The sequence below is a fragment of the Gallinula chloropus genome (assembly GCF_964237585.1).
Source record: "Gallinula chloropus genome assembly, chromosome: 3".
Classification (NCBI taxonomy): domain Eukaryota; kingdom Metazoa; phylum Chordata; class Aves; order Gruiformes; family Rallidae; genus Gallinula; species Gallinula chloropus.
In genome coordinates this window covers 79015711-79029485 of record NC_140087.1, presented here as the reverse complement: position 1 = coordinate 79029485, position 13775 = coordinate 79015711, and the positions used below count along the sequence as shown (strand labels likewise).

Genomic DNA, 13775 nt, shown 5'->3' with positions numbered 1-13775 from the left:
AATACTTCTTCAAAATTACATGACCTTGCAGCTCCTTGTTTTTAAAACTTTCATTCTTTTTTGACACAGTGTTGCACTTCCAGCAGAGCCCATACAGCAAACACTTCAAAACCACCATCCCCCTGCGCAATCACCCCACCGCACCCCACCACTTGAGTCAAATCAGTCCCCACACTCCAGGAAAGAAAGATCCTTTTCTGCCAATGTTTCTGCATTTTTCCCTGCACCACCACCACCTTCATCACCAATGCTAATACAAACAGTGCCAAACAGCAAGGCTCCTATCATATATATCATCCAGCAAGGCTTCTATCATACATATCATACACATTTCCCTTACACTTATCTGCTGGGGTTTTTTAAACACTTGCAATGCTGGAAGATGTTTTATACAGCTATATTAATAGGAATGCACTATTACTAGCAATAAGTTTAATTTTGACATAATTTAATTTAGGTACAGAAGTAGTACATAGCCAAATGCCCAAAATTCTTCTGGGCCAATTTAAACCATTTACTTCCAATATATAGTAATGAAACACTTCTAAATGGCAGTATTTCCATTAATTCTATTATCCACCAGGTTTTCAAGTATTTAAATGAGAAATTAATGAGGCATATACACAATCTTTTAAAAATATACAAAAAGACCTGTATACAAAATTTCCTCAGTTTTTAGATTATTACCTTCTCTATCAACAAAGATATGTTTTACAGAGTTCTTAAGAATTAAAAACATTAAATCTACTTAATCTCAGCAATAAAGCTCTGCAGAAGTGGTTTTGTTATTTATAAATACAACCATAATTATGACTACTTTTTGTAACCATCTTCAGCACTTCTATTAAGAGACTGTGTGATACCAAACATACCATCAAGTCCTTCCTCATGTGTTTTCAAGGTGTTGTTCTTCAATTATGGTATAAAACAGTATTTGTTGTGGCAGAAAGAAAAGAGTGATTATGACTCTAGTTATTTTTAAACTCACCATGATAATTGACTTTTTTTTGAATTTTTAGGTGGATAATAGTCCAAGCAGGCTGTAGTAACCTTAGTAGATCTGAGACTAAAGTAAAGCCTGAGTAACACCAAAGTTGAGTTATTTGAATTTCTGCTTTTTCCTTGCCTGAAACTCTTCAGTTTTATTTTTGACAGATTTTATCAGCATTGATAACGCAGGATCTATGGCTTTCTTAGCAACCTCTCCTTTCTTTGCCACCTTGACTTCCTGCCCCTTAAGCTCTTGCTCTTTTTCTTCTCTTCGACGAGCTTTCTCTTCCAGGATCTTTTCTACTGCTTTTGTCTTCTTGAAATTTGGATCTGAAGGATCCAAATTAAACAGGGGAGAAGTAAACATGGCTTGGAATCTTGTATCAGCAACGTTAACCTGAAGGCAGAAAAGGAGTATTCATTTTAGGGAACCTTTACCCACAACAGCAAAGCTTTTAAATGCAGTAAATTATGAGCTACGGCTCATGAGACTGTTCACTGTTCCTGGAACGCTCTGGTCACAAAACCCCAGTGAGTGTGAAGTAGAGACCCAGAAGATACAACTGGCAAAAGAGTCAAGTGAATGCTGTACCTGTGTAGGTAGAGCAAGGAAAGGTGTGCTGAGAACTGACCAGGATGAAAGAGACAGTGGGTAACAATTGGAACAAACACACCAATGAGTATTTCAGGCAATGAGCTCTACACCACTTTACAAAAAGAGTATCTACTTCGCTTACACAGGGTTTGAATCTGTCCCCTTCAACACTGTATCAGAGCATTCCTTGCTTTTTGAAAGCAGCCTGCAAGTCTCTAAAAGGGTAGGTGTAGTTTTATCCCATCAGAGTAAGGAAGGAGGATATGGAACCACCAAACTTGTCCTGAAAACATTTGATACTAATAAAGTTTCTAACCAAGCCTCAAAATCAAGAGTACACCGTTACCTGGAAGTCATCTTCTACTAATTCCTTCTTTTTCATAAGAAGTTTCTTTTTCTTCTTGCTCAAATTCTGTTGTTCTACAATCTTTTTATAATTAAAATGTTTTCTGTTGTCATCCTCATCATCCATCATGAGCAGGGCCATTTCAGCCTGTTACAAAACAAGAAAATCACGTACACCATGAAATTTTCAATGAAAAACAAAGCATCTGGTTAATGAAGTCTGTATGAATCAACATACATATAAAGGAGTTGAAATAGAGTCGTCAGGGCAGTTTCATCCATAACAATGCTCTTTTAACACTGTGAGGTGTAATATTAAATAAACCCCACATGAATTCCTTTTCATTAGCTTTAAAATAAATGCAAATATCCATATTTGGCTTTCAGATATACTAATAATTCAATCTGAAAATTCCACACCACAATTTAGAAATGGACACAATGTTGTATTGATATTTATAGAGCAAAATAAAAATCAACATATAGTAATTTAATAAAATGTATTTAATTAACTTGTTCTGAGACAGAACAAACAGCAAATGTGCAATAGCAAACAATTCAATAGTCAAGGTTTAAAGTCACCAGGACAAGGTTTGAACACCGAGGTGTTTAACACCATGCTGATGGTAAAGGGAACTGCTGAGCATCACCCAACAGGCAAAGAGACTGGGGTAGCTTTAAAGGAACAATCAGCTTCACCACCACGGCTTCTGTGCCCTGATGTTTCAGTGTTACCTAACCCTCTTGGGCTGGTTCAACAATAATCTTCCAGAAAGCTACCACAGTGTTATCTTAAAACATCAAAGCATGGACCATCTACTATTCTCATTGGGTAATTTTCATCCCAAAAGCTCTTGCTATTGAAATGACACTGTTTCCTTCTACTGCTGTCCTATGGGACTTAGTAGATCCACTCACCAACACATCACATAAATATTTGCAGAATTCAGGCAATGCAACGTGTTGATTCTTAACAGTTGAAGCCACATTACCTTCTGTTTTTCAACTTCATCTTCATCTTCTGAGGTACTTTCAACTGATTCTGCCTTCTTCTTTAGACCTAAGTGCAAGTATAGGACATGTGCACATTTATTCAAGCTAATGTACCAGAGCATAATTCACCTACAAACAGGACCTCTAAGTGCATCTCATTTTCTTGTCATGTCTTGTCAGACATGGAAAAAGGCTGAAAAGTTGAGAAAAAACCATCTAGACTTAAAGCAATAAAAATCCACTGAATATTTCATTATTTTAAAGAGGCAGCAATATTCAAATGGCACAAACAAGTCTATTCAAACTATTTAAAAAATTGTTTTATTGTATTTTTCATAGAGAGTATTATTCTGCTGCAAAGACACTCTAATGAGTTTATATGCTCATAAATCTAACTAAAACATCCCACAGCTCTCAAACTGTTTGTTCTTTCTACTCAAGTATACAATGAAGTAAATACTTGAGAACAAAGAGCAAAGGTATATTTTCTCTGTATCCAGAACACCAGTCTGCCAGCTGAAAAACACCTACATCAGTCTAAAAACCCAAAGCCAAGCAATTTTTTAAATATACTTGCAAGGCCAAACAACCATAGTGCACTGTTAGCCACGCAAGCACAAAGGACCCCTTGCAATTAACACCTTCACTGAATCACAGGAATGAAAATATGATTCACTCCGTTCAGACTGAAGATTCTCCTGATGAAGCTCTCTTAGAATTTACCTCGGACACACCGCGCCGATCAGACAGACACAATGAATAGCAAGAGCAGCAGCCATTAGTCAAACATTACTTCTAAAGAAAACAGACCTGTTTATAAACCCTACAAAGTCAAATGATTCTCTCTGGAATGCCTGTGGACCTTGATCAAGAAGGAGCAGGAAAAGCAGAAGGTTTCCTGACCCGAACCACACACTCTAACCTTTGAGCTTGGAATTACATTCCCAGGCAATTTATTACAGCCCACTGGGGGTAGTCTTAAAGAAGATCTTTGGCTCCATTCTGTTAAGTCAGATTTGGAGTCAGCTTAGAAATACAAACATGCCAGAAAAATGTCAAGTTGCATCCCTAAATATACTCTGGAACAGGATATGTCTCTTGAAGAACAGTTTTTGCTCCCTTGACTTTTCTCTTGACTATGTCCAAATGGATTCCAAGCTGGAAATGGATTTCTAGAAGAAATAAACCACCACCATCAAAAAGTAAGCTATCCAGATGCACCATGTCATCACCTCAAGGACTAAACTGTTGATTTAGCAGCTCCAGAAAGATCAGATTCACATATAACTGTTACCTAACTTACACAACAGAACTGGCTAAACTACAGACAAGGCAAAAGGGCACAGAGATACGAATTGGAGACTGTTACTCTACAAGTTCCACCAGTTAAACTGCTCAGCTTTTCCACCCATCTCTGAAAATGGGATCTCAAGTCATCTTTCTGTGTCTTTGACTATTTGTAGAATCACAGGAGTGAAGGTAGCTTGTCTTCATGTCTTCAGAGACTTCAGTTGCTGCAGACGGGGGGTGAAACCAGGCACTAGGATCAAGCTTTTTACTTCTTACTCTGACCCTACATGGCTAACAAAACCAGCTCGGTACCTGGAATCTCTCTGCACACTAAATGCTTTGCATCATGCTGAGAATCATTTGGCTTCAAAATTCATGAATGTGTAATTTTCTCCTTCTCCTTACATAGTCCCTCTCCCCCTTAGACACTCTGCAAGTCCTTTCCACCTTCTGCACACAGATGACCATAAAACCTAAGGTAAGAGTCCTCCCCAGCTGATTCCAAACCCTCAGATTTCACCTACTACAAAATCCCCACTGCCATTACTTAATCGGATCTGGACCACCCCACAGCAGCAGATCCTTTGCCTTCAATGCAATGCAGAACACCAGCCAGTGAGAAAAGCTTCTACTCTCTGCTGCAAGCCCCTCTCTAGCTGCCATTCTGCTCTTTCTCAGCTCAGGAATTTAATTTGCAACATTCACTTGGCACATACACAACTTCCCATTGCTAACAGTAAAAGTTAATAATAATTTTGAAGACTTCAAATATAGAGACTGACCCCAGACCAAAATCTCCTCTCACTAGACCTCTCATCTGCCTTACTCAAAAGCTTGGAAGCCAGTCTCAAAAGCCTTGCAAAGACATGCAGTAAGCGAATCAGTAGCACAGCTCAGACCTTTATCTTCCAAGTACAGGTTCTGCAATCATTTTGTTGTTAGCTTCTTGTGTCCCCGCAGCCATACCACTACCTTCCAGCATTAAAGAGCCATAATTTCCTACCTACACCATCAAATAAGATGATGAGAAGGCATCAAATGGCTTGGAATCTACAGGAGTTATAACAACATGTGAAGAGCTGCAGCCCTTTTCCTCAAAGAAGGATCAACAGAAACTATGTTTAATACTCCAAAGTGCTCTGAAACTATTTGGTGATCTCCAGAAGCAGGACACTGCTCTCATGTTCATAAGCAAGTACACTGTTCAGTTATTAATCTTCCAACAGCTCAAGCTATAAATGTCATTCTGTCTTAAGTGAGCCTTTTCTGAGACCCTACAGAAACAGATGCAGTAAGGCTGAGACTGGCCAAGGTAAATGAAAAGCTTTGCGATGCTTTTTCAAACAACATGTGCAACAAGGAAACCAAAAGTGACAAATCCCATAACTTCAGTTTTCCTTCCCCAGCACTCAAGCTAATTAGGCCCTCTCTATAACAGCTCCTTACACCTTTGCTGCCCTTCAATTGCCTCAAGCTTGTCAAAATCTAACTCATACAAGACCCACACACATCACAGTCAACACGTGAATCCAGCATGGGAACAAACACACCACTGCAGAACTCAAACACCACCACTGCATTCACACAGTTTCTGCACTGGTCTGGCTGAGTCCACAAACATATCCTGTCATGTGCTTTTCCAGCACCCTCTGAGATCATCTGACAGACAGATTGAGGGAAAAATTTCAATCTTTCAGGGGAATTGCTGGGGGCTTATGAAAAGTGACGATCGTTCAAAATTATTGATGCCTGTACCCTAGATACAAAGTTGGCAGAGCTACAGCCTTGCTCAAAGAGGACTGGAACCCATTTTCCCCAACTGGATAAGCTATCTGTGCTTAAAAAGAACTCCAGCTATGAGACAGAGGCTCTTCTGGGTAAACGTGTTGAAAGCCAAAGTTGTACTGTGTGATCAACCTTAAAATCAACTTGCTTTCAGCCAACTACTGTACTGTCCCTTTAAAACTTCCCCAGGGCTAGCTAGGGTTCTCCTTTCCTCCTCTTAGCTTATCAGCAATCTTGCAGAAAATAGCTTCATTTTCTTCACCTTTATGTCCATTTTACCATACCCAAAGACCAGATACACACTAAAAGCCTACCCTCTATATTATAGACAGGTATCTACAGATACAATTGTTTAGGATTGTATCTGCAGATACCTGTCCATAATACAGGATCCTTAGATTAAGGATCTGCAGATAGAATTGTTCCCTGCCAAGTCCCTCCACGACACACAAAAATTTGTACATAATGCAGAAAACAAACATTGTTTTCAGAGATTTCACACAGAAGGCTGAAACATCAAATCTCAGTATGAGAGCACCCACACAATCTTCCTAGTTTAAAAGAAAGAAAGAAAAGAAGTGGTGGAAGGAATAAGTCCTGAAATAACCAAGGCACAGCTCACCAGGAGAGCACAGCAGAAAACAGCACTGAAATTGTGGTATTTTCTATAAAGCATGGCTAGGACTCATCCTACTGTTCTGTACTTCAGACTATTAGGACATATGTAGAAGCACATTAAGAAGTCCAGGTTTTAGCAATATTTATAAATCTGTTGCTATTTTCTTCTTCTTTCAATATTCAACAGTATGAGCCACCCTTGGGTTCTGGCTCCCAAAAGCACGGAAAACCAGGAACTCAAACTTACTGGTTGTCCCCTACCTTAAAATTGTAACCAGCAAAACCATACTCAAAATAAATTTAAAGCTAACTTAAACATGGGATTTAAAAGCTTGTAAGAAAAGTATCCTAAAAATCTAAACAGGTTACCTTCTCAATTATTAGTTATCTCCTAAATGATTACATTTTATCATCGGAGTTTGCAGGCAGCCAGAGTGCACCAGTATAAACATGTATCTGATTAAGAAACTTCTTCTGAAACACAGCTTTGGTGATGATGCAAAAACATCTGGCATTTATATAAGTGGCTCAAACTCCAGAGATCTCTCCCCCCCCATGCACACCTGGCTCCTCCTATATAAAAGGGAACAGGCTTCAAAGGCAATGAAGTTCTTTCCTCTGGAATACTTAGGGGAGCAGATGGTCAGGTTGTTTCTAAGAGCCATCTCAAGAAGTTGGCTAAGTAAGGTCTCTGATGAAAGCAAAGAGAAAGTTCCCTACTGTTCTACATATCATAATATGCCTCATTTCACAAGAGCAGCACCTACACCTTCAGGCAAACGACACCTATCTTATTTCATTCCAAACAGGCCATCTCTGCATTTACTCTGGCTCAGCTTCATTTGTAAAGCTCATCATTTAAACAAGGGGCAGATTTATCCCAGAACTCACCTGTTTTCTCAAGTTCTTCAGCAAAATAAGGGTCATTGAGATCAACATCAGATGGAAGTTCATCTTCACTTTGTTCTCTCTCAGCAGTGGCCTGTAACAAAGCACAGACCTTGTTTCAATCAACACATAAACTACTGAAGTTTTGCAGGAATTAGATGTTCCTTCTATTAGTAGCTGAAGATGAAAACTGAAATGCTGTATGCTGAACACCATAAAACCAGAATACACAAAGATTTGTAAAGACAAATCAACAATACAAAATCTCTTTCACAGCTTGAAAGCTTTTTATGTACTCAAAGGAGTGCTATTTGCTACACACTCCAAGGATCTTTATAAATGTACCCACAAACCGTGATGTACTAGCTACCATTCCAACAAATTACAGGATCACAGCGTTCTCATGTCCTTATTTTATGTTGCACAAAAGCTCTGCCTGGGGAAAAAACTTGTGCAAGGAGCTTAATTTTGTCCTTCAGAATAAAAAAAAAGATTGAGTTTGGATTTAAAGTACAAAGTTTATTACTGCAAGTATTGTCTCATACACCTTGACTTAATTTATCAAACTAGAATATTATGCTAGCAGAAGTGCTCTACTAATGGTATAGTGCATTCATCATCCATAAGGTTTAAAAAGTTACTCATCAAATGCCAGTTAAAGCTAACTGGGATGCACAGTGTAACTCAAGTTGTAGAGGTTACTCTTAAAAACATTATTCTGCAACGTGAATTATCTTCAGCGTAAGGAAAGAGTTTAGGGAAGCCAGGCTCTGTCTGCCACATGTATATGCACAAACATTTCATTTCTCTGCCTGTTTCTGCATACGATTGCCAGAGGAGTCAGTTACTTCACAATTACTCTCTGTCTCTCGAAGATGAAGCAACAGCCCTTTCCACATTAGCGTAGGACCATTTTGTTGTTCATCCACAGAACTATTTACCAAATCTGCTCTTGCAATTTGAAATGTGAGCAGTTCTTCATGGCTATTAATCCTTTGCCCTTACAGCTTTGGGAAACAAGTTTGGATTATTTTAGGCCAACAGTGTCCAAAACTACAATTATTATCATAACACAACTTTGAACTTATAGGCACACAGTAGCAAAAACCCAATCCTAATGCATTCAAAAATGTAAATTAAACCCCAGTTGTTACTACAACTGATTTATCTTTTAAGTAACACAAGTAGATAAATGAAACTTTGTGTAAGTATACTTTGTATGAACATCCTTTAGCTCTGTAAGTCTGATGAGGCACTCTTGGTCTTTCCAAACAAGTGACCACTGCACATTCATACTTTAAAATAGTACTGGAAGCTATACAATTTATTTGGTTTATCCAAAATAAACAATAACAGCAACTGAAGAAATCAAACAAACAACTCCTACCCCCAGGCAGCCAATGCAAACATTACCTTTCTCTTTTTTTTAAGAATTCTTTTTTCTTTCTTCTTCTCTAGATATTTTTGCCATGGAGTTAGGTTATCTTTTCCTTCCAACCTGTTTTTGACCATTTCTTCAGCATTTTCTTTGAGGCCTAGAAGAGAAAATAACAAAAAATTTAGAATAACAAAGAATAACAGAAAACCAAAACATTCAGGAAATCAGATGAATCAGAACTTTTTTTTTAAACAACTGCTTTCTCCTTTGTAAATGAACCATCTAGATTTTTTAATAAGCCTGTGAAAACAATATAAATATTGCTTAAAAACATCTTTATAAATAATATCCGTTTACAGGATGTATTTTTTCCAAATAAAAAATGTCTTTGGTTATAAACTGCTCAGGAGTCAGGAGGAGAGCTGGCTTCTGCTATATCGGATTCCCAACATGCTTGCTGTTTCTCAGAGAGGTCTCACCTCCAGATATTAGACAGTCCTCAGACGTTAGTTTTCAAGGGTCAGAGTAACAATAAAAACAACTCCAGACACTTACAGAGGTCTTACATTTAACGTGCCTTGCATCATGAGTTCAGATTAATGAAAGTGCCACACATACCATCCAGCATGTCCCGTTTTTCATGCACAGGAAAACAAAGTCCAAAAGATTAAGTGAGCTGGTGGTTCTGAAATGCTAAACCACTGTCAGACTATAGGGTCATCTCACAGCTCGATTGGACCTCTATAGCTGGTGCCCTCCATTTCACATGGAGCTGCTACCTGGATGTTGCTGTGTCTCTATGCCTGACTCATACCACAAAGTTGCTAAAATAGAACATCTCCATTGCTGAAACTTTGCCTCTGTGCTAACACTGTCACAATGCCACAGTATCTCCCATAACCAGTGTATTTTTCATTCATCATTGTAAAATAAAACAATTTATTACTTGAATAAGTTTTATATTAAACTAAATTTGCAGGTAGAAAGCACAGAAAACCACCAGTAAGAACTCAAAGAATTTCTTGCATTAGGTACTAATGTCCTGATATGACATGTACTGAGACAAACCAGACAAATTATTTAAAAGTCTTGTAGCCTTTTGAAGCTACCTAGTACCAGTCTGCTTTAACAGCAGAAAACTATCTTAAATGAAAAAGCAATACACACCCAGTACAACAGTAAACCTGGATTCAGATTGAATGCTTGAGGTAAATAGCTTAGGGTATTTTTAAGAAGTATTTAACAAGAAGCAGAGATTAAGGGCACTGACTCCTTGGAACGTATCAGCCTCTCTAAGAAACAACAACAAAAAATATTTGAAAGAAAGTTTTCTGTTATCACCAATTACCAGTTCAAATTGTACTAACTCCAGATCAAAAAAGAGAAGTGACAAGGAAACAAACAGTCCTCTTACTTGGTTACCCACACCAAGTTATCAGAAGTAGGTTCTGTATTTAGCAGCCACCCTGAAAGATGAAAGACGAAGAGCACCATTGTCTCACTAGATTTGGTGAGGAACTCTAACTATTAGATCCTTAACTCAGATCTGTACCTCTTCTGTACCCTTTTGTTATGAGGATGGTGCAAGAGGAGCCCTCAGTTTGTGTTTCCTGACCTGTCAGCAGTTGGGAACAGTGGCTAAATACTTGGCTGAAGGAAGACTCCTTTATTTTCAGAGCATGACAGTTTCCCAGAGTCCTAGAAAAGTAAACCCCATAGAAGTGCAATGCACCTGGCTCCAAACAATTCTCATGTAAGAAGGTCAGTTAAATTTGGATGCACTGATTAGATTTACTTTAAATTCCCTAATTGAGCAGACTGCCACTCTTTCAAAGCCTTGAACCTGCATGCACAGGAGTGTCCTAACCTTTAATTTAGCCTTTTTGAAAACATGCATTCCAGTCCTTTCTCATCACATGGTAACATTTCACCTTTTCCAAAGGGATGTATTGTGAACATGTAACTACTCAATACTCTGTGTGACTGTCCAATGTATAGCTAAGCTACTGATCACAAGAACAGCAGACATAATGAACACACTGGAACCCTTCTCTAGAAACCAAATGGACTTTTCTAGGATATGTATCACTACAGTTCTCAGTGGTGCAAAACATCACCTGCAGCATCCCCAGGTGACATCTAGACTACTTAAATCCAGAATAAACACTTTATTTAAAAACAATCTTCATTTTTTGGTGAAGAATGACCTTTATTTCAGGAATGCTTTTTCAAAAGTCTTTACCTCACACAGCACTTGTAAGTTAGGAGGACAAACCTCTGATCCAGATGCAGATCATACACTTTCAATCCCTTATTCACAAGACAGGCACTTGCAAAAACAAAATTTGACATACAAAGAGATTAACTGACTTGCCTTGCAACACACTGGAGCAGAATTCACTGGCTAAAGACAGAATCCAATTCCCTGGCAGGAGGTAACAGGCTGAACAATGAAGTATTTTCCTCCCACCTGCAATTCCTGCCTTCATTCTCTACATACTTTTTTCCCTAAACTTCTGTAACACATCAGTTAGATATCCTCTAGCTAACATCTTTTACAACGTGACTTGGGAGCATGTAGGAACTGTACTTCTGCGTCCCCTTCCAAGCCTGACATTCGCTGCCTCTTCTCCAAATCTACTTGTTCCAACTGTCTCTCTTCAGCATCTTCCCTGCTTACCATCATTGCCCTCATTTAACTAAATCCTACTATCCTGCCCTTCATACCAGTTTTATTGCTCAGAAATCACACTGGGACCTCTCCAGATATCCTAAACGAGATCCCATTCTTCCCAAACTCCCAGGTTTCTCAGTTGGCCAGTGCCCACTCCTCATCGTTCCCTCCAGCTCTCCTGTGTAACAAGGAACTGAAACCAGAATTCAAAATGGAAAAAAATGGGCAGCCTTCAGGGACAGTTCCACCAGTCCTCAGAAAAGCAGGCAGAACATTCTTCTGAAAAACTGCAAACACCAACTCCTGTTCTTGCACTTGTCCATCCTCCAAAAATAATTCAAAGGCTGGAGAGCTGATTACAGCATATCTGAAACACCAAGTGTGGACAAGATCTAAAAATCACATTAAACCATGCCTTATATGAAGTAGAGTGTGAAGCAAAAAAAAAAAAGAGACAAAGCGTCCTTCTGGTATTCCAGAAAGAAGCCAGAATTAATGGTAAGTGACAAACCATTACACCCACCAAAACTGGTTACAAAACCAGCAAACTAATGCAGAGCCATGATAAAGGAAAGCTAATGTATAGAGTCACTAAAAATGTGCCACTAATAAACCCTGTCATACAACAAGAACAAATACTGGGGCTTGGACCTCACGATCTCTTGAGGTCCCTTCCAACCCCTACAGTTCTGTGTGTGATATTTAGTTCTTTGCAGCTTTACACCTCTTCACGTCCAAAGTCAACGAAAGCAGAGTCATCAGCTTCCCAGAAACTGAACTTCTATTCCTTTGGATATTATTTTGCAGTGTTCTTGTGGAAAAAAAATACCAGTGAGGTAGCAGCCCTGCAAATTCTCTCTGAAGACAGTAAATACTGGATTTAAAAAAATAAAAATGTATGTCACATCTCCATGAGAGACCCAAAATCTCAAAGGAGGTTACAAGATTTCTGATTTATTTGCCTGGAAAATGGAATCATTTGATCCATCTGGCACAGAAGGACTTGGAGGAAAATACAGCCCTTTCTTGTGGTATTTGGCAGTCTCATGAAAGGCATTAGAGTTTCTCCACAGATTAGAATGGCTTAGAAACTACTGTCCAGACCACTTCCCGGGAATATGAGTGTATTTAAGTGGTCAAAAGACTTCTGATTGCAGAAGGGGGAAAGAATTATTAACTGCCCATAGAAAAGGCTAATCTATACCCTTATCAATGTATTATTTTTGTTAGAATGACTCACACTAGCTTCATTAGATCTTCACAAATAAAGGTCAGGAAAAGAGGAAAAGGGTCATCTGTATTAGCCTAAAATTAAACCATACCTGAGCAAGATGATTAGGGTGTGATAACTACTGTAACAAACCTAACTATATTGCTTCTCACAGTGGTGGGACAGTGAGAGGGGATGGCACAGGCAGCAATTTTTACTTTTCTGAACACTTAGTTTGAAAACTTCTGCATGCAACTGTTCAAATTATTAGAAGCTAAGAAGGTACTTCTCTGTTCTCAGGATGTCTACATGAGCAAGTCCATCTTGCATGGAAAAAAAGAAACACCTTGTTGCAAATAGCTAAAAGACAGACAGAAATACTCTGTGAACATCAGAATTCTCACTCCCAAAGATAAGACATCTTAAGTCAAGACAGTTCTCCTAACACAATATAACTGCCTGAAAAAACCCCCACACCCTTGGCTGCTATGATGTCAAGCACAAAGGTTTAAAAAGGCCAAGTGCTGGGTCATGCACTTGGGTCACAACAACCCCAGGCAACACTACATGGGGTAAGATGGCTGGAGAGCTGCCCAGAGGGAAAGGACCTGGGAGTGCTGGTTGGTAACATGAGCCACTGGTGTGCTCAGGTGGCCGAGCGCTACTCCTGGCCTGTATCAGGAGTGGTGTGGCCAGCAGGACTGGGGCAGTGATCGTGCCCCTGTACTCCGCTCTGGTGAGGCTGCACCCTTAAAAGCATGTTCTGTTTTGTGCCCCTCAGCACAAGGAAAACATTGAGGTGCTGAAACATGTCCAGAGGAGTTTAATGAAGTTGATAGGAAGCACAAGTCTGAGGAGGGGTGGTTGAGGGAACTGGGGTAGTTTAGTGTGGGGACAGCTACTTCAAAGGAGGTTGTAGCCAGGTGGGGCTTGGTCTCTTCTCCCAAGTAACTAGTAAAGGACAAGAGGAAATGGCTTCAAGTTACATCAGGGGAGGTTCAGGTTGGAT

The 13775-nt window shown here is 39.2% G+C and overlaps 1 protein-coding gene across 2 annotated transcripts in view; it reads right to left on the bottom strand.

Annotated features, from left to right (window-relative positions):
• Positions 1-266: 266 nt before the first annotated feature.
• ESF1 (ESF1 nucleolar pre-rRNA processing protein homolog) overlaps positions 267-13775 on the bottom strand; it is a 33403-nt gene continuing 19894 nt past the window's right edge. For both annotated transcript variants that reach the window (XM_084261521.1, XM_084261522.1), the window contains exons 10-14: positions 8918-9039; positions 7508-7598; positions 2923-2990; positions 1932-2078; positions 267-1387 (exon numbers count right to left, since the gene is read on the bottom strand). In XM_084261521.1, coding sequence (XP_084117647.1) covers positions 1100-1387; positions 1932-2078; positions 2923-2990; positions 7508-7598; positions 8918-9039 — 716 coding nt within the window. In that variant the 3' untranslated portion in view covers positions 267-1099. The remainder of the gene's footprint in view (positions 1388-1931; positions 2079-2922; positions 2991-7507; positions 7599-8917; positions 9040-13775) is intronic.